Source organism: Papilio xuthus, unplaced genomic scaffold (genome assembly GCF_000836235.2).
Source record: "Papilio xuthus unplaced genomic scaffold, Pxut_1.1 DF826933.1, whole genome shotgun sequence".
NCBI lineage: Eukaryota > Metazoa > Arthropoda > Insecta > Lepidoptera > Papilionidae > Papilio > Papilio xuthus.
In genome coordinates, this window is record NW_013531716.1 from 7,216,461 (window position 1) to 7,238,225 (window position 21,765).

General features: G+C 34.3%; 3 protein-coding genes across 3 annotated transcripts in view; all 3 read right to left on the reverse strand.

Annotated features, from left to right (window-relative positions):
* Positions 1-1,275: 1,275 nt before the first annotated feature.
* On the reverse strand, positions 1,276-5,103 carry LOC106122187 (organic cation transporter protein-like). The gene is made up of 7 exons (XM_013318092.1): positions 4,391-5,103; positions 3,935-4,163; positions 3,404-3,659; positions 2,924-3,243; positions 2,425-2,716; positions 1,999-2,180; positions 1,276-1,690 (listed from the first exon to the last, which is right to left on the reverse strand). Exons 1-7 carry the CDS (start codon positions 4,618-4,620, stop codon positions 1,526-1,528), a joined length of 1,674 nt encoding a protein of 557 aa, XP_013173546.1. The 5' UTR covers positions 4,621-5,103; the 3' UTR covers positions 1,276-1,525.
* A 1,724-nt stretch (positions 5,104-6,827) lies between these two features.
* On the reverse strand, positions 6,828-17,825 carry LOC106122250 (organic cation transporter protein). The gene is made up of 7 exons (XM_013318173.1): positions 17,631-17,825; positions 9,721-9,916; positions 9,390-9,490; positions 9,124-9,278; positions 8,282-8,989; positions 7,770-7,951; positions 6,828-7,668 (listed from the first exon to the last, which is right to left on the reverse strand). The coding sequence occupies exons 1-7, from the start codon at positions 17,789-17,791 to the stop codon at positions 7,501-7,503; spliced, it is 1,671 nt and encodes a 556-aa protein (XP_013173627.1). The 5' UTR covers positions 17,792-17,825; the 3' UTR covers positions 6,828-7,500.
* Positions 17,826-20,752: 2,927 nt separating this feature from the next.
* Ttc7 (tetratricopeptide repeat domain 7) overlaps positions 20,753-21,765 on the reverse strand; it is a 6,864-nt gene continuing 5,851 nt past the window's right edge. The window contains exon 17 of the mRNA XM_013317705.1: positions 20,753-20,766. Within this exon, the coding sequence (XP_013173159.1) occupies positions 20,753-20,766 (14 nt within the window). The remainder of the gene's footprint in view (positions 20,767-21,765) is intronic.

A 21,765-nucleotide genomic window follows, 5' to 3' on the forward strand; every position in this document is an offset into this window, starting at 1 on the left:
AGATAGTGACATGGATGACGATATGTCTTATACAAAGATTTTGGTCTCAGAAACCAACTATTAGTAAGACTGACACTTTTTACCATATCACTCTTGATCATCATCTTAAATTGGCCTTTCAAAACTTTATTCACTCCAATAACTAAACTCCAAAACGAATTAATAATTATTGTTTAAAATATTGCTTACTTACACGTAATTAAAACAGTTCGAATTTTAATATCATTCACTTAACTTTACACTATCCAAACCATAAACTACCATAGAAGATAAAATACAACCACTTTTAGCCAATATAATTATTTTAATTCAATGATGTAGGTAATTTATTTCTCTGTTATATGTATTAATGTGAGCAACATGTGAGCAATGCGTCTCCACCAAACAGTTTATATAGCCGTGGGCTTCCACAGCAAAAACTTACAAAGTTTATTCTCCTTTTTATTCTTTAACTAAAACAAAGATAGCAATATATTTTTGTACATGTTACAGCAGTGAAAACCTACGGTATACAAGAACACACAATACACTGTAATGTTCTTGATATCTTAATAATGTCAATATAACTAATTCATTGCTTTATTCTATACTACTACGTATGCCTAGAATTATTTCAAATAGTTTATAACCAATGAAAAGTATTAAGCAATTTTAATAAAAAATAAACTTTTTATAATAACCTCAAATCAAAACTGATATATAAACACGGCTAAACACTCACGTATTTACGTCCGGTGGCGGCACCGACTAGTTTCGAGCCCATCGGGGGTCCTTCATCAGGATGAGTGGTACTGGTATTATTTCGCGGACGCGGCCCGTCGCTCACCGGACGTATATACGTGAGTGTTTAGCCGTGTTTATATATCAGTTTAGTATAATGTCTCACGAAAGTTTGAATAACTCAAATCAAAGTTTAAAATCATTAACCGTAGGTTTTTTATTATTGTAATTTAACAAATAATTTTTTTTCATCATATTATGAATCTTACTAACACTATAAATATGAAAGTTTTTTTGAAGACCTCTAGAACGACTAAACGGATCTCGTTGAAATTAAGCATAGATGTACATAGATCTTAGTGTAGAAGAATACAGGATACTTTATTTTTACCGTACGAACGTAGTCGCGTGCAACAGATAGTAAAAAGGCGTTTCCTTTTACCACGGGTTCTTCTCATAATTAGAAATATAAATAAAAGAAATTATCGTAAAGAATAATTTATTAAAAACTCAATATTAAAAATTATTATAAATAACAAACAAGATAATAATTAACAATTAATAAAAATGTTCACGAACAATAAAATAAAATAAACAAACTTGAAAACAAGAAACATTAGAAATACAAAACGCGGTCTTAATGTCAAGGTCAAAAAGACGTCGAATAACTTTTATTTACTTTTTTATTCCTTTTGTAATGAATATTTGCAAGGAGGATTTATTACGGTTTCTGGTACTACAGACCATATTTTCGAGCACCTTCACATCAATATCTTTAAAACTATCTTCTAGTCAGATCCATAAGTTAATTTCCTTGTAATTTGGACTCGGGTCTCCCGAGGGCCTCCGCTTCCGCGAGGGTGTCGGGCATTTTAGTGCCCAGGGTCTCTGGCTGCGTCAGCACCAGCAGACCTGAGAGCAGACCCATCACACCGAACATCACGGACGGTATACCATTCCAATACTCCATCTGGAAAACATGGTAAAATTATTATTACAGTACAAAGGTTCGACGTGAATAAGCTTTTGGAATGAGACTTGTTATAAAGATTTGTATAAAATGAAAACATAACTCTTTTGAGGAGAAGTATTGTCTTCTCCATTTCACCCTTAATGAATCACTAAGATATTTCAAGCTTACAAGATTCACCAATATAATTCCAGCTTTCATCGCAGCAGATGTCAAGTAAACTAATAATGTTAATGTGTGTGTGTGTGTTATTTGCGTGAGTGTGTGTTAATTGATTATTTTCTTCTTCTAGAATTAATGTAACTCACCAGTGCGGGTGTAAGCGGAGCACTGATGGAACCGATCCTGCCTATCATGGAGGAGAAAGCGAGCAGCGTGTGCCGGTACTCGGTCGGGTAGAGCTCGGACGTAAACAAATAGAGTGACGTCATCACCACAGAGATACCAAACTTACCCAGTAGGTAAATTACCAACCGAACGACGTTCAGCTCTGAAATACATTATTGACATTTACTTAAAAGATACGCGAACAAAACTTATAAAGACAATTTACATTTTTTACGTTGTCTCGAATAGATAAACTACTTGATAATTTTTTATCTACATCATATTATATGCTAATTATGATACGATATCAAAAATATTTGATACTCTATACTTTTAACAATAGGAATAATTTTAAGGTACAAAGAATCACTTCTCATTTAAGAATTTCATGATTTTTATGGTCTTACCTGATGGTATAAAAGCAAAAGCTATGTTACAGGCCGCACTAAGGAAGAAACCACCAGAAAGTGTGGCCTTCCTGCCGATCCTGTCAAGGATAAGTACTGCGGTGGCGTAGCCGGGGATCTCGATGGCGCAGGTCAAAATAAAGTTCAGATACATTGTGTCTGAGAGACTAGTCGAGTTGATGGACAGACCATAGTAGACAAATGTAGTCGTAATCCACCAGATAGGAGTTGTGCATACCCGACGTAACAGCACTCTTGATTTGAAGATTGTCTGCACTATATTAGATTCGACCTAAAAAAAGGTATCTTTTTTAAGTTACTTTGCCATCATGTATATGACAAAATTACTATATGAAAAGAAGAAGAATTGTGAAAATGTAATAATATCTCGCTCCGTATCTTTTTACAAACCTTTGTTTGTTGTTGACACTCTTTGCTCTTTTAGGAAGTAGTTTTATGGCAATGTCCTGTTCAATATTTATGCTATATTTCAACATACCTTTTGTGTGACTGGTGGAGGATTCATTAAGGCTTCCATGGACTTTTCACTGATAAAAGTTTTGTTGACTCTGGCAACATTCTCGAGCACGGCGCGAGCCTCCACGTATTTGCGTTTTGATAATAGCCAGCGTACGCTTTCAGAGAGGATCCAGTAGTAGACTATGATGAGGAAACAGGGGATGTGCAGGGCCATGATCATGTAGCGCCAGGGCTGCACCAGCCATGCCACGCCTCCCAGAACAACTTGTCCCACGGCGAACATTGAGGACGACGTTGCACTTGTGATCACACGATATTTGGGACCCACCAGTTCCGCCGCTGAAATTAGATACAAATTGATTTTAGTCCAATTTGTAATGTAGGATCAGGGTAGTGATAATTTTGGTAATTCATGGGAAAGACAAGTCACCAAATCTTGCCTAACAAACTAGTATATATTACTTGGGAACAGAGAATTTTTAATATATTGCAAACTTACCAAAGATATAAGCGGAACTAAAAGTGCCAGCTCCTAAGGTAGTCTGCAATAGTTGTAGTACAAGGTACATGGTGTAGTTGACGGAGAAGGCGCGGATGAGACCAATAAGAGCCAGATTAAAGACGCTGATGATGAGCGCCATTCGTCGGCCGTATTTGTCGGAGATGAATCCGGTGATGGGCAGGACGAGGAGAGTGCCCACGCTGCTCAGCGTGCCCGCTAAAGCTCGCAGCCATTCTTGACAACCAAGATCAAACTGGAAACATTAATTACAGATTTAAGCGAGTACAATAACTTTATAAAATATCGTAGGATCATTGAAATGTACTTTTGCGGTCCGGAAAATTTGGGATAAATATCCTAATTTAAAACGTACTTTTGTATTTCATCTTTATCGTATTTCTTTTCTGCATAACATAGAGTTAAATAGTTTTAAGAACTTCGTACTTCGTATGAAGCAAGAAGTTTGAATCGACGATTGAATACATTGAATTTTAATTTATTAGTAATTGATTTATAATAGATACATACATCATAAACAACAGAATTATCCCGCGCGTAAACAAAGCCATCACAGGCGACGGTGTTCGGCCTATCGAAGATATTAGCGGGACAGGAGAGCAAGCTCCCATTCCGACCTGTGGGAGCGTATCTTTCACAGCTGGAAAATCCAGAGCTGGTTTCGGGAACCGCGTTCAGAACCCAATGTGGGTCGTAATCAAAATCTTTTCCATTTTCACCGCATTCTGGTATTTGACATCTGCAAAGAATCAAAGCAAACATAAAATTAAACACGATACGAATGTCAAATGCATTTTATAGCAAAGAAACACAAACAAATTGTAACAAAGAAAATTGTAAATAGAAACAATTATGACAATTTCGATAATTACTAATAATGCGTATAGTTTCCTACATAATGTTGCTTAGTTATTATCCATGAGCTATAATTAAGAAAACAAAACACAACGTAATCTAACTTCTTACCTATGTGGTATTGCAGCCGCCGAGAATATGTATTCGCTCATAAAAGCCGAGGCGATGATAGGCAAAGCCACCAACAGAATATTCCTCAGTTGAAAGAATCCGAATTGTCCCAATTCGTTGACCAGAACATCGTCTAACTCCAATGGTTTGTTAACCACACTCTTTCTTTTTACTTCTCCTTCGCTTTGTTTCCTGGGAGGAGGTTCTACTATATTTATATTATCAGCCATTATTAACTACGTCTACTACACTCAAGGTAATTGGCCGAAGACTTTACAAGTCGACGAGCCGTTTTAAAATGAGCTATGTAATGACTATTGCAATTTGTTAACTATAATGGCGATATACTATCATACCTTTAATTTGCTATAAAATACTACGCAGATATTATGTTGGAGATATATGATTCTATGAGAGTACATTTTAATGATTTTTATGCTTACAAATCCGTTGGAAGTGATAAAGTTTGATAAAACGCAAATTATTTTTATCAATCATAAATTTTATAAGGTTAATCGATAAGTTTATATAATTTTTGATAAGTATTCATTAAAATTCCAGATCAAGGCTAGAAATAATATTTAGACTACTTCGTCTTATAATACTATGCATAAACTCATAAAAGCTACATAGAAGAAGATAATGAAAAAATGACTGCAAGTTCCATGGTATTGCTGATGTCCATGGGTGTCGTTGATCACCTCGGTGTTCCCGCTGCTCGTTTGCCCCCTTCTCTTATATAAAAAAAATGCCTGTTTGACTGAAGTTCAGAGCGGATATAGAAGTCATATTTTTTATTTACTTTACGTAATTTTTTTCAGGGTTATTTGCAGTTCACTTTTCCTACTTAATAAATAAAATACTTTAATAGAAATTTTATTATTTTCCCGGCAATAGGGGATAACATTTATAGACCCGACTGTAGCCTAATTCGTATTTATTCCTAGAGTGTTGAGCGTTTGTTTATTCACTTCTAGTCGTATACAATTGCCGCAAATTAAGTACATTTTCTTCATAGATATGAAATCTACAATTGTGATTTTTGAGTCAATACTTTTAGTTACTACTTTATAGTAAAGTTGAATGTGTTAGCTAAAAAGGTAGAGGAATACCAAATAAAGTATGGAAGGATTGTGTGAAAGAGGATATGCGTAAGAAGAGGATGAATTCAGATATGACAGTTGATAGAGATGTATGAAGGAGTAGTAAATACAGTGCTGACCCTTCGTAGGGATAAGGGCTGGTTGATGATGACGTTCAGTGTCTACTTCGCTTCAGGCCAAGGATAACAAGAAACTTGTCCCAAAACATTACTCATAATCTCTATATCCTGGATTTTGACTATCATTAATGGATTATATTTTATATCTTATCAAAATATCATTGACTTTACCTGATAATGTATTGACGATTTAAATCAAGGTCATTTAAAAAGAAAACTATACGAAGAAACACACGAAATGTTTTCCTTCCCCACATTTTCCTTAAAAAAACGGACAAAGAGACATAGCGGCTAAACACATATGAGGGGGCACGGCAGTACACCTGACAAGTCGAGCAAAAAAGCGTCAAGGCCGTACCATCAAACTAGACACCAGACAAAACAGAAAGAAGGTTAAGGATTAACAAACAATCTAGGATTATCAATCTTGTATTTACTTGAAAATTAAATCTAAGCTGATAACAAGAGTTCAGTGGCATTGTGAGATAAGAGGGAAGAGGAATGAAAGGAAACAAAAATGAATCAATAGAATTCAGAAGTGGCGAAATATTTGAACAGATTCATATGAAAATAAATAAAGACATATTTATAAAAATGGAGTGTCTGTATGTTAAAAAAATATTACATACAGATTTGTGTCTATCCGTCTGTAGTTCTTAAAATCACCTCTGTTCTGAATAATCTCCAAAACGGTTGAACCGATTTTGAAGAAACTTGGACTGGAAGCTTATGCACGGGGGCATATTATAGGCTACTTATTAAATTGCAGACGAAGTCGCGGATGACCGCTAGTATTGAATACTTTATAATTTAATCGTTTATTTAAAACAATGAACATTATTATCATAATTAGTGTATTTGGTTTTAAGATTAATATTTAGCGTAATAATAAAAAGATTAAAATATGTCTGCGATGTGATAAATGCAAACACGTGCATTTATTACACGTGTTTCATAGAATAACTATGAAGCTTTTGTTTTCAACACCTGTTTTACAACAATATTGCCATCCCTCATCTTCTTTTTGAAGAGAGAGAGATAAAAGTTTTCCTTCTACATGCGTCTTATACACGTAGTCTGTACTCTGGTATAGGTATGATAAGATTAGGTAAGATATTTAATAAAAAAACAACTTTAATTTATTTACAATTAAAAATAAATAAGCTTAGTATTATGTACAATTAGTTCAGCAGAATAGAATAGCAGTAGAATAACATATTCGTAGTTTAGAGTAAAAAAAAATCCTGCCAAAAATCTTTGAGCAATGTTCATATCCGTTCGCTTTATAGGTTTGATTGCTTTGTAAATTTAAATAGGCGTTTAAGTAGTGAACATTCCTGACAATCATATCCAAGCAAAATCAGGTTTCCTTGATACTTCTTACTTTTATTTATGATTTTATGACAAACTGGTATATTAGAAATAAACTAATAATTGCATTGTAATAGAAATTTGTTCCGTCTTGTCAACAATACAGTACTTTATCAAAATTTTATTAACATAATAAGTCTACAATAGATATACGTAACCTTAAATAACTAAGTACATTTGTACAATAATTGTATTCGCTCGAGTTTTGCAATCACTTACGGTAAAACGTTACGGTTAAAACGGTATAGTTCCAAATTGCACCCACAGTCCAATGTCTTAAACATTTCTGCTTCCCGCAACTACGTGAAAAAACCTCGCATGGTATTTCTAAACCAACGCTACTTTATTTCTTTCATAAGAAATTATACCCCTTTAGCTGCTAGTTCTGCAGTTCTACCAATTTTTTGAATATCTGGCAGTGGCTTAAAAACTTAGGGTAGTTCGGGTTCCTCCCGGTGGGGACATATATGAGCTATGGAATACCACTTAACATTAGTTAACAACAAGGGTACATTAATCAGTCGAGTTGGACGGGTCGCTCCTTTGCGGGAGCGATGCTTTCGGCCTGCTCGATAGTGTCTGGTAGCTCCACCCGCAGAGTCTCTGGCGTAAGCAGCATCAATAACCCCGACGCACCCGCCATCAGCCCGAACAAGATATACGGCAGCGACTCCATATATGCCATCTAAAAGATAAATTAAATATGAAATTGATGACTTAAATTTAAGGTGACTTAATTAAAATTTACATCCATGTATTTGATAACATTCTGGGGATGTATATTACCAATAGCGGCGTCTGCGGTGCAGTCATCTGTCCGATGCGACCGGTCATGGAGCACGCCGCCAGCATACGGTGGCGTAGCCCCGTCGGGTACAGCTCGCCCGTGTACACGTAGATGCTGCTGAACACCATGCTAATGCACAGCTTTCCGAACAGGTTCAGCGACGTTTGCAACCACACCATCGCTGTAAGCAACGCATATGACGTTGTAAAATATACAGGGTTAAAAAATATTTGAACTCACCATTTTAGTCAGAATTCAAGGGAAGATATAAACGTCGTACATTAACTACTGAATAAATAAAAGAAATGTTCGAAAATACAATGTCCACCGGATTTGATTGCGTTAACAAGATAGAACAATTTGTTAATCCCAAGACTAAGAAATTCTGTTTACCAGTAGGGATACGAATGAATGATACGGAAATTGAGACAATTTCGCATAAAACTACGAGAAAATGCTTAGTAAGTTACTAATAATAACTAAGCATAATAAAAAGTTAAAATTTACTTACACTTCGGAATAAAAGGCAGTGCAAATAGCGAAATCCCGCAGATGAAATAAGCCGTTATGATTGACTTCTTTCTCCCGAATCGATCCAACGTAACCACGCTGAGGGCATAGCCGGGGATCTCGATGAGAGAGGTCAAGACATAGTTGATGTAGCTGTTCCCGGCCAGCGACACGGAGTTAATTGACAAACCGTAGTAGATGAAGGTGACCGTCACCCACCAGAAGGCGCATATACACAAGCGGGTCATCAACACCCTGGATTTGAGCACTTGCAGCACCACCGACGGAGGCTTGGGATTCTCCGGAACCTTCTTATCTGGATTTGAGTTTTCTGCGGGCATCTTTTCTGGTTCGGAATTTTCTGGATTAGGATTACTTGAATCTGTCTGTTTGATTTCGACCGGGGTTTCTTCAGTTAGCAACCTAATCGTCTCTTGGGATAATTTCTTTTTGTTGACCTCGGCCGCTTTAAATATTATTTTGGCCGCCCTCTTCTTCTTCCCTTTGGTGAGCAACCATCGCACGCTCTCCTCGATGAGGAAAAAGTAAACTATGAAGAAAGGAGAGGGTGCGTACATGATTCTTGTCAATGTTCGCCAGTAAGGCACTGCCCAGGCTATGAGGGCTATGAGTGCCTGACCCACAGCGAATGTGCTCGATATTATATTGCCACAAAGAACTCTTCTGTTTATACCTACCATCTCGAGAGCTAAAAAAGGATATAATTCCAGTTTAAAATTAATGGAATCTTTACTTAAAATAAGTCAGATCTAAATGGTTCATAATTTTTTATAGTTAACTGGTACAAATATTTTCAGCTGCTCGATTAATAATTAAGGTTACCAAGAACAAAGCCGGAGGAGTAGACTCCGGCGCCGACCACCGCGTCTAGGAACTCCAAAATGATATAGGATATATAGTCCTGCGTGAAGGACCGCGCCAGTCCTACTACGCCAGGAAACACCGCCGTCATTATGAACGCCACGCGCCGACCGAATCTGAAATTGTTTTCATACTTTTTATAACTTAACAATATAAAGATAATTTTCTTGGCAATCATATCGACGTTCATAATTTCATCACTTAAAAGTGTCGTGTGATATACTCACGTGTCAGACACATACGCTGTTAGGGGAAGCGCGACGAATACCCCAGCGCTGTGTATGGTGCCCACCATAGTGCGCTTCCATTCCTGGCAGCCAAGGTTGAACTGATAGCAAACACAATCATAAATTATATTACACACACACACACACTGACTCAATACAAGTGGATACATTTTATGTTTCCAGATTTTATCAAAGGCTAAAAACAGTAATAATAGATAATAAAAAATATTCCGTGAAAGAGCAAGTCGAATTATCTCATAATTCTAGTTCTAATCAGGTTCAAGATGAAGTTCAAAAACCCAATATCAGTAAGAAAGCAACAATTTTTCACCTCGGCAACAATGGTGTTATTATGCTCGTAGACAAATTTGTCGCAGCGCTGTGTGTTCGTGGGGTGGAAGCTGTTTGCGCTGCAAGTGTCTGCCACGGGCTCCTTGCGGCGACATTTGTCGTCGGTCAGCGCCCAGGCGCCCCACGTGCCCGGCGTAACATCCGCCGGCCACGTCTCGCATTGCGGCACCATACATCTTACAGACAAACACTATTGTAATAAAGTATTTTAACTACATTTATAGATTCTTGGGCATAGAACTTTTTTCTTTTTTATACCCATTATTTAGTGCCAGCACTCCCGTTATTATAATCATTGTACAATTGGTTACTTTTAATATATTTTTATAAATAATAATAGTAGTATTAAACAACAGATATAAATAGGTTGTAAAGCATTTGATAGCAGGATGCGACCGCTCACACGACTGTGTCAAGGCGAGTCATCATCCTTTTCCTTGTAAGAGGCACGTCGTCGCGAAAGGAAGTGTTAATGAAAATTAACACGTCCTTTATAAAAGTATCAAGGTTCCTGATGTTCTTTGCATATCAAGAAACAACACAACTTTTACAAATACTAACAGATTATTTGAAATCTGCTAATATTTCTTGTAACTATTATAATAAACTCTAGGCTCGGGAAAGGTAAGCTAATCATTATAGTCGGAGTTCGAACCCTCGACCACGTGGTCGGATATCCGTACCCTACGATGCTTCGTAACTTATAGTGTTCATACCAAAAGTCTTTGCTTTTTTTGTCGAATCTATTACACTGAACTATTTAACTCCATATAATATTTTCCTAAACGAAATAACATTAATTTTATTAATTCCACTGTCGCTTCCGACTGCTATACAAAAGTAGTCGACATACTTAGTGGAAAAAGTCTGTATATTACAGCTTTGATAAGTTAAATCTTACTTCTTACTAATATTATAACGGCTGAACGCATGTCGCTAAAATTTGGCATAATATAGAACATGGCCTGAAAGAACACATAAGCTAGTTATTAAGTTTTTATTTAATTCCCCGCGGACGGAGTCGCGAGCGACATCTAGTTTTGGATAACAAAACATATTCAGTATGAATAATTTAAAGTAATGATAACACATCGAATTCGTTTATCGCACAGAAGACTTGGGTGTATTTAAGACAGCTAAACATTCGTCAAGTTTGACGATATCTTTTGTAATCTGTCGGACATCCTAACACTTGAACAGATTACATTTAATACGTCAGTACAATCTTAAGGTTATTTTATCTATTTCATGTAAGTGGTTCAAATCGTTGAGAAAATCAATTGGAATGACACCTCTCTACATAAATCGGTCAAGTCGTCACGTTACAAGAGTCACTGCCGAAACACGTGTATAATAATATTGTCTTTACATTCCCTTTGCAAAGAAATGATGTTTTCTGTATGTGTTTCGGCAAAGCAAACTCACTAATGTACATACAGTCAGCTGCATAAATATACATAAGGGAAGCTTTAGAAATATATGCGCCTTGGTTTTCAAAAATATTAATGCACTTATGCGTTTCTGTACTTCAAACAATTAATACATGTTATTGACGTAGACATGCAAACTTATTTTTGATACCGATGGCCTTTAATTTTCCTTATAAAATTCTCGTGTCGTATGTGAAATGTTACTTAACATACTCGTCACAAACGGTTTTTATGAAATTTTATAGGCATATTCAGTAGGTCTGAGAATCGGCTAACATTTTGCAAGTCGCGAGCGACAGCTAGTAACTTGCTAAAAATTTTTAAACGTATACGTGCATGTGGCTGACTGTACATGCTACAACCATTGCCCTTTCCTTCACATATAAACGAAAGAAGTGAATTTTTATTCAAATTTAAACACGTGAATTTGTTTTTCGAATGTGAAACATTTGATATGTTAATAATCGTAATCACTACGTTGTCACAATAACCCTGTTGACTCTCAATGACTTGTACTGTTCACTAATCCAGGCTCCTCTCGCGGATAAGATACATTACAATGTTGCTTCAGATACGAAGTACCAGAGCGCCCGGTAGCGCAGTGGTTGTACACTAGAGTAAGCCTGGGTTCGATCACCGATATGCTCATAATGTTCTAACTATAAAGGGAAAATTCCGTATAAATTCAAAGGTATGTAAACTCAAACAAACTACAATAAGTCATTTGGGTTGATTTAATCTTTAGTAACTTGTAACTTAGGGTAGGTTGAGCCCTTCTTAAAACTTGTTATTTCAGCTAAGATGGCGGAAACTGAATTTTTCAGGATATCTTTGGGGGCTATTTAATTAATTGCTTAACTACGACTTTCCTAATACTTAGTGATATTAAGTCATAAAACATTTTATCAAATATGCACTTGATTTATCTTATCAGGGATTTTCTAACTGCCACCAAACTACCGCATGTACAAATAATTATCTTGTACATTGTTACAAGATAAATAAAGTGATAAAAGTAAACTGAAGAAAAGAACTACATAAACAGAGACAAAATATAAACATTTGTTATAATTAAAATGCCTATTTGCACGTCTGTATTAGCTGTTGATATGATAAATTGTAGACAATTCAGATAACGAAAACATTAAAAAAAAATTGCTAGTCAGATTACAAATTAATGAAGTTCACAGTTACGCGGTGACATGATCCGTGCTCACCTATTTTTGGCTGCCATAGCATTGAACACGTACTGAGTGCTGATGGTACCACACCAGAGTATCGGCACCATGATTCTTAGCAACATCTTTCGCTGGTAATGCCCCACCGGACCCACCTCCTCCAGAAGGTGGCCCACATCTATGTTCTCCTTGTTTTGACCCATCACGGGTATAAGCCATTTCAACTTCAACTAATGCTAATTGCACACAAAACTGTGAGGTAGAGAAGTGGACATTGCAGTACTGTTTTCAGAGTAATTTAGACCACATACCTTAGGTTTTGCATGACAGTTTTGACCCTACAGCAAACCGTAACCTGTGACAAAACTAGTTTTGTGTCCTAATTAAACTTTATTATAGCTATTAACTTATATAACTTTCTTGAGAAATTGTGTGACGTTTAGTGCCCGGTTCAATATAGTCCACTGATTCAATCACCCATAAAAAGACTCGAGGTCCGACGGGTCTAAAACTAATCGGTACCTCCACCGAGGTATACGTGAACGAAGCCGTGATTTTTAAATAATATAATATATGTTTATGCCTGCAAAGATAAAACCGTAATGCAAAACCTATGTAGTCCGTTTGTCTTGCTTTCACTTAATTCTATTAGCAAATACCATACCACTTTGCACTTTTTAACACACTATGAACAATAGTCAACAATTTACAGATGGCACTAAATAAGTAATGTCGGTGAACATTTAGTACTAAAGTCTATACTTTTGTGAACGTGGTATTATATAGATGTAATAAAACACGTTCATTTATCATTATATTGAATACTTATTTGTTGAATAGTTATTTTTCTGACAGACATCGTGCAAGTTCAATGTCATTTTAGAATAGACATTTCTTTTTACATCAATAAAATATCGTAATTATCAAAGAAGGTTGATTAACGTATTTGATTTGCATAATGCTACAAACATAAACCCTATCTTACTAATATTATAAATGCGAATGTTTGGATGGTTGTTTGTTAGAAGATATATCTAGTAAGGTTACATCGATTACGCTGAAATTTGGCAAAGGTGTAGAAAACGTCAAAGACAGCTATTAAAAATATAAAACTAATTAGAAACCCCCCACAAAAATATAAAACCAAGTCCTATACATTCCTTGACGTTAAGATAATTTTAATGGTGTACTTAACCTAAATTAACTTAACTATTTAGTTATACTTAACCAAGGAACTCATGCGACAGCTTTACATTTCATTAAAAAGGATTTTAAAATATTATTTAAAAGATTTTATTTAATCAAATGGGCAGATTACAAGAAGAAATATTTTTTCTTCTTTTGTTAAATATACAACAATATAATGACATTTTGAATTGTTCCCATCATCAGCTCACTATACGTCCCCACTGAGGGCCTCGGATCCTACCCTAAGTTAGAAGAGACTAGGCTATAGTAAGCCACGCTGCTCCAGTGCGGGTTGGTTGACTTTACACATATTCTTTGAATTTCTTCTCAGATATGTGCAGGTTGCATCACTATGATTTCCTTCACCGGTAGGAATGTACATTTATAAATCGAAAAACACATTGTTACATGGCGGGATTCGAACCCAGGACATTCAGATTACAAGTCAAGTGCTGAAACCCGTAATCCACCGACGCTCTCAGTTATTGCTTGTTTCTTACTTATTAATTTATTTTTTGTTTACGATTTTAATAAGTAAATGTATTCAAGAATAACTCATTTAACAAACACATCTGTTTTTCAAGAATGAGATGAATTATTAAATGTTTTTGTACAAGTGTTTTTTTCAGTGGATATTCAGGCTAATACATTGTATGTATACACAATATTGTAAACAATAAGAACAATAGCAATGCGATAAATCTATGATTGCTTTTTGTTTTACCGACAGTTTATAAACCACAACTGTCAGTAAATCGTTATACGAAATAAATTATTTACATAAGCTTATTTTTACTAAATTATACTGGTTACATGTATCAAATATTGGCCGTCGCCCGCGACTCCGTCCAGACCCAGAAGTCTATGTGTTCTTCTAGACTATTCATCGAGATCCATGTTGCGGTTATGGAGATCAATCATCATCTGGCATCCATCCATTTTAAAATTCGCATGTACAAAATAAGTAAGATAAGAAGGAAGTTTTAAAATAAACTTTTGCTACAAGAAATAAGCCGATGATTTTTTTCGAAAGGTTAATTACAGGATAAGTGCTAGTGACAACTCCAGTCAGTCTCGATAATTTATTGTTGCATGACAAAATGTCGACAGTCAATTGTTTTTATAGATATCGAAAAGGTTTTCAGGAAATACATACAATCACTATGTTAATTTATTTACTCGAAGTGAAATTGTGAAGTAACAATACTCAAATTTGAAAAGGTGCCGAGAGGAAATTAGGGACAAATGTATATCTTTTACATTAAGAAAAACAGACCTAGACTATAACAAAAGCTAGAATTCTTAGTTAAATCTATTCATATAAGATTTTCGTGTCACAAAGTTACCATACTCCTCCGAAACGGCAATCAGCATTCAATACGTCTGAGTATCGGCTAATATACATTTTGTTATCCCGCGCGGACGGAGTCGCAGGCGGCGGCTAGTCCAATATACTAACCAAACTCTAACGTAGTAGTTCACCAGTGCTATCTGCATTGATCATTTGTACTGAGCAGGAAATCTTTTATAAATCAATGGAGCGTACGAATGAAGAATGTCGATCAATAAAAAAGTGTCGCTTCCTGCACGCTCATTGTAAATATACAAAAGTTTGGTAAGATAATAGAATCGCACAACTCTCTTATATTAATACAATGAATTGTTCCATTAGATTTTATTACAGTAATCATTTTTTTCCAAAGTTAACATTAAATATGTTAGATACGAGATTGGTTTATTTCAGATAACTAAAAGATGTTTGAAGTAAAAGACGCAACATTGTAGTTTTGATTTTAGAGATTAGAGAAGATAAAAATTTCTTAAAAACCAGAGTTCATTTTTTTAAATTAAATGACGATTAATTTCTATAGTTTTCATAATCCCATAACATCACGTGAACAACATTATTATTAAGCTAAAAATTTATTAATTGTAAATTCTTAAAGTTTTAATGTTTGTTTTATTTATTTACTAGTTGTCACCCGCAAGTCCGTCCGCGCGGAATTTAAAAACATAATTAGTAGGCTATGTATTCTTCCACACTCTGCTCTATACGTTTACCAAAGGCAACCATAGGCAACCGTTCTGGAGATACCTTGTAACAAATATCCATCCATCTAAACATTCGCATTTATAATATTAGTAAGATTCATGTACATACACGTGGTTGAGTTAATGACGTATTATTAACAAAGCAGTAATTATGTTCTACTACCTATTAGTTACACGCGCAAATTTATATTTAAATTGTTATTTATTCTTCACTTAGGTGTACCTATTACTTTTAATAGCAATTGCTAATGTCATTGCTAATCTGAAACTTATTATAAATTCTTTAATACTCGACAGTTTTCCTTAATCAAGTCTTAAGGACATCGACCGAATCGATCGGCATTTATTGCAGTTTTTTCCCGACAATATTTTTAAGTGGGACCTTAAATAATCAAGACCACTGAGTTCAGGTCGAATTTATCTACTCTTGGATGTTCTCTTCAGTTAAGTTGGCAATTTAACAAACTTAGAACAACTTTTTATATTACGTCTGTTTTCTTTTCGCTTTACACAATCAAGTTTTTAAATTTAAAGTGTACCTAAGTTTGGATCTTAGTAGCGACCTTCGTTCTTTTAAAATCAAAAAGTAAACAACCCGTTTGACCAGATTGACCTCTGATGCAATTGCCAAAAAACGTATCGCCAATAAAAACCTTCATAAATATACCTTCACAATAATTTGTCTTCTATATTTTTGATAATCATTAGTAAATTAATGTAGAACTGAGTTAGGTTTTTTAGGGTTCCGTACCTCATAGGAAAAAAATAGAACTCTTATAGGATCACTTTGTTGTCCGTCCGTCTATCTGTCAAGAACCTTTTTTAATTCCGCGCAGGCGTAGTTACGGGCGGCAGGTAATAAATAAATAAAAATTTGAATGTTTTTTTCTTGCTTGTAATTTAATAAAATTTTCATTTTTATTTATACTTTTGAGATTGTAAAGCCAGCTCATGTAGCGTTAATAATATTTAATATAAAATTGTATTGATAATTAATTAAAATATTATAAAGGTTCAGTTTTTTTCCAATGAGGTACGGAACCCTAAAAAAAGCTGATGACATTAAATGTTGAATTAATCTAGTTAATAACATGAATGAATCTAGTCGATTACAAATATTGGACGTATAAAAGATTTAAGTTTGCTTTTGCCTTAAATTTTAACTGCACAGTTATCAACAGTCCGACAGTTCAGGTAAAACGGAAGATGTTGTATGAAAAAGTTTGACATGTTTTTAAATTTAAATCTGTAATTAATTATTAAGAAGCATAAATATTATATTTGCTTTATATCATAGCAGGAAATATAAGATTCCTTTTAAATTTCATTAACTGTAGTCAATCACTAACCTAAAAATTGATATATCAATATCGTATGATTATAGATATGCAATATATTATCCTAATTTTTACAATATCTATTTAATCAGTTTGATTACTAGATACTATTTTGCATAGAGACTGCCTATACAAATGTTTGATAAAGATTCTCTCAATACACGTAAAAATAAAATAATTAATATCTCTGACTATCCTTACTGGTTTGCAATTATATATATATATTTATAACAATAGGGGGCAAACGAGCAGCGGGAATACCGAGGTGTTCAACGACGCCCATGGACATCAATACCAGAGGAACCGCAGATGCGTTGCCGGCTCTTTAAGATGGTGACACGCTAATTTATAGGCTACGTACTACTAGAGAATGTGACTTTTACTATATGTATAGGCACCCTTAGCGGGCTAAAGACCGCAACAAAAGCTCATTTTAGGGTATATTTTCTTTGATTTTAAAGTAATCATCAACAAACAATTATCTCTTCTTGTTATCGTTTAACTCCGATTTAAACAAATTTCATTAAAACTAAATGGGTCTTTAAAACGTTATTGCTGTTTTATACTTTAAAAACCTTTAAAAATCGTAGACCAAAATTAAGCTTTTTTTCAGAATAATGTAATTTTTTTTAAACTTTTTATTTGATAATACCGCTCTACCATCGCGATTTAATAAAAAAAAAGAAAAACTATCAAATAACTTACCTGTATTGTAAATCGGAAACAGCGAAAATATACTGACTATTGTAAATTGCTGAGAAAATAATCGCGACCAAAACTAAGGAAAGTAACCTTAATTGATATGTACCGAACTCCCCCACTTCTGTTAGTATATGGTCCAAGTCTATGGTCTTTTTTGCGGTCATTATGAGAACCGCATGAGCGGACCGGCGCGCGCGCACACAGATTGATAACTGGGCGAGACATTTGTGTTTTGCCGCTTTCGGATAAGATCCGTATACGCTTTCGTCTTGCAAAAAATTAACCAGTCGACGTAATTCACTGGTAATTCTCTTAAAATTCGCAACACGACTTTTAAGATACAAATTATAATTGTTATTCTGATAAATACGTTGTTTATTAAAAGTATGTGAAACCTCGAAACATTTTTTCTTATCCGTGTTATTTTTCATTCAATTTTCAATTAATTAGGTTCAATTTTTTATAAAACAGAGATATTTTAAATTCATAATATGAATTATCATTATTTTTAACATTATTTAAATAATTAAATAAGTTTAAATAAAACACATATATTCGGTAACATAATATTTATTACATTTTCTTTTCAAACTTTATATGTACATTCAACATCGAATTCCAAACAACTACAGTGTACATGAGACAACAGGTTCATAATCATATTTATATAGTTACATAGCTTATATACATTATATGGTAAATAGAGTACATAAGTAATCAACAAGTGAGTACAATAGTAAACATACAAAAGGAATGCGTTTACATACACTTTCATACAACATATATGATACATCTATTGCTTTCATTGGTTTTTGTCATACAACAAAACATAATCACATACAAATATACAAATATATATAACTTTGGTTCTCATTCTGTATACTCGTACATTATACTGCATCTGTGTGTATACATATATATGTATATTTTGTATACAAAACTGACGGTAAATAAAACATTATCAAGGGCGGAATAATTTAAATTAGTTTCAGTATACAAATATTTATGAATAAAAATTATTGATTTTAATTTGATTTTTTTTTCATAACTATTTATTTTAGATAGATAAATATTTATTCTTAATTTATATTACAAAAATTACTAGTATTTAGAAAACAAAGGAAAAATGATAATATTTTTTATATTATATTAATTTTTAATCAAGGTAGAAAATAAAACGAAAAATGTATGAGAAAATGTAACAAGAAGAGAAAATAGTTAGAATTTTTATTTACTTTTTGCATTATATTATCCTTAACTCTTTATTAGGTAAATAAAAATTATATGTTTGAAAATAAAAGGGCGTAGTTAATATCGCAATAATATCAAATGTGAAACTTAACATATTTACAATTATAAATAAAATCGATTTCTTATCTAAGCAATATAAAGTTATTTAAACTCGATATTAAATCGATTATTTAGGAATGATTGGAACCTATTTAGGAAAAACTATATATTTTTAAAGTGTCCGTTTTTATTCAACTTTCTATGAAAAACTTTAATATTTTATACTGAAATAATAGACATACTGAAACAATACTTGTCAACCTTAAAATGAAAACCTTTAGGTGACCTCCTACATATTTCCACCTTTTAATTATCCCTTTTAATTCTCAGTACTTAAGAGGTACTGTCGTAATGCCAGATAACAACGCAAATGCAGCTGGGCTTAACAACCACCAAGCATCCACGGCACCCCAGGACAAGTAGAAACCATCGAAGAAAGATATACCATCATTCCCCAGGCCCAAGAATCGTATTCAACGAGTGTTACCAAAGCCAACGAATTCATCAACCAAGGAAACTCACAAACGATCCTTTGTGGCTAGAATCTTTTGTTATTGATGGCGAAACTGGCTTCGTCTCAGAGGAGCCAACTAAGAGCTTTAACGCTGATGCCGCTGGTTATGTCCAGCTAGTAGATGCAGAATATAAGGCTATCTCAGACATAGACGAGCATTACGCAGACAAGATCGGTTTCAGCATCCGCCAATGCTTATTACCATTATATCCTATGGTGGTACAAAGTGGCGCTAGCTGCCCAAAAACACGGGCACGCGAGCTTTGACCAGGAGAAGCTGGTCCAGTTTGTCAGCGGGTACGGATCGATGTATGTGTGTGTATGTGTGACTGTATAGTGTTTATGCAAATATGTAGGAGGTCACCTACAAACCATTTAAGCTAAAAATCCCCCATTTGTTAGTGTATTAACCCTTTAAAGTTAAATAATTATAAAATACACAGTTACCATTTAACCCTCGCATCCTCTCCTAAAATATGTATAGTGTTCAAGTTGACTATTTAACGAGTGAAATGAAAAAAAAAAACACATTTAGAACGCACACACAAATAACGAAAAAACACATGACAATTTGTCTCACTCTATTTGAATCGGTTAGAAAGAGATGAAACTACTTTAATATTTGTTCTGTAACACGCCTGACTTTTGTGAAGTCAGTTTAGAATTTTGATATAAGTACAATCACGTTGATAATCCTTCACGTAACATTTCAATGAAATTGCTTATATTTTTTTCTATGCTTTTAGTTTGACCGCAGTAACTTCAGGCAGCGATAGTACATAACCTATAAACCTCTTAATATAAATCTCACTATATTTTATAGGTACACATATATAGTTCTTTTCAAATATATTGGCGGCTCAGTCACCACTACACACACCTAACATGTTCTGCACGATCGCTAGAACTTAAGAGAAGCCAAGATATTTGAATACTTTTATACTAAAACTTTGATTCAACCACAACATATAACAGTTAATAAAATTTTATCGTATTAATTCACACAAGAGATACTCCGATGATTTTCTACAATACTAAAGCCCACCCCCGTTATTAAGAAACGAAATTTTGCCCGACTGATAGGAGGGTATTTATGTCCTACTTCTATCCAATGTGATTTACAATTATATATTTTATCTGCGTTTAATACGTTCAGTCAGTCGGCTTTATTTTTAACACATTCAATGCCACTCATTTTTTGTTAAATTGTCATGCGAGTCCACAACTTTGAAAGTATTAGAATTATTATACGCAGTTCAATAATTGAAATAAGTGCGCTTGTTCAAATATCGACTATATGTGAAAAAAATGGAGGCGGGTGTTATTGTCCTATCTCTAAAAATAAATCGGCGTATATGATAGTATAGTACATTTCATATATCTTATATATTAGGATATAAAGGCGCTCAATTCCGAGGCAGAGTCTAGATAAAGTCTAGAACATTCTAGATATATTCAGTCAAGAACAGGTAAACAGTGTCAACACTAAAACACTATCTAAATGGTTTTTATACAATTTACATAAGGAAGATATACATTTTTCACTACATTTCATTAATTTTATATATTTATATACAAGATTAATATGTTATATAAAAGGAGGCAACAATATTTAAATTAAGAAATTTTCGATACTAGACAAGTTTTAGTCGTATTAATATTTTAATGAATAATTTTGCAAAACATATAAAGATGTATGTGTTATAAGATTTTATTATGTGCAAATAAATATTTATGTTTATATATGAGTCACAAAAGCGTTGACGTTTTGTTGATGGCAACGCTTTGGCACGTTTTTTAACTCGCTTTCGACTAGCACATGCCGGTTGTGTGATGCAAGTTTTATTTAACTCACAAATATGGTAACGTATTTTAATGTTTTAATATTGTGGGTATTTTTATACAATATTTTTATCCAAACGAGTTTTTTTAATTTCTCTGGATATCCAAATAATTGCTACGACTAACAAAGTAATCTTTACAACAGCTGTGATGTTCGTTGTGATGAAAATAGTATAGTTAACAATTATTTTTCAAAGTAAGTCATTGTACCAAAAATGACAATAACGTCATAAACTTCAGCTTCGTTCCGATTTAAACGTTCCTGTTGATGTTACGTGATAGATAATTGTATGTATAGTATTAGTTCGAATCCACATCACCGCCGCAAGCCGCAAGCCTCTACCATCAGCGCCAAGATGAGGAAAATCAAATAGGTATAAAATAGGCCGTCTCACAGCCGGTACATTTATAAAGATGCGGTCAGAGCGCGAGGTGTGCGAGTGCGGGCGCGGGCGCGAGGGGCGGGGCGAGGGGCGTGGCGGGGTGGAGGGC

Coding starts and splice junctions, on each gene's coding strand:
- LOC106122187 (XM_013318092.1), bottom strand. CDS start 4,620: ATGGCTGATAATATAAATATAGTAGAACCTCCTCCCAGGAAACAAAGC. Junction 3,660..3,934: donor ATAATTCTGTTGTTTATGAT/GTATGTATCTAT, acceptor TAATGTTTCCAG/TTTGATCTTGGTTGTCAAGA. Junction 3,244..3,403: donor TAGTTCCGCTTATATCTTTG/GTAAGTTTGCAA, acceptor ATCTAATTTCAG/CGGCGGAACTGGTGGGTCCC.
- LOC106122250 (XM_013318173.1), bottom strand. CDS start 17,791: ATGACCGCAAAAAAGACCATAGACTTGGACCATATACTAACAGAAGTG. Junction 8,990..9,123: donor CTCCTCCGGCTTTGTTCTTG/GTAACCTTAATT, acceptor ATCCTTTTTTAG/CTCTCGAGATGGTAGGTATA. Junction 7,952..8,281: donor ACTGCCTTTTATTCCGAAGT/GTAAGTAAATTT, acceptor CGTTGCTTACAG/CGATGGTGTGGTTGCAAACG.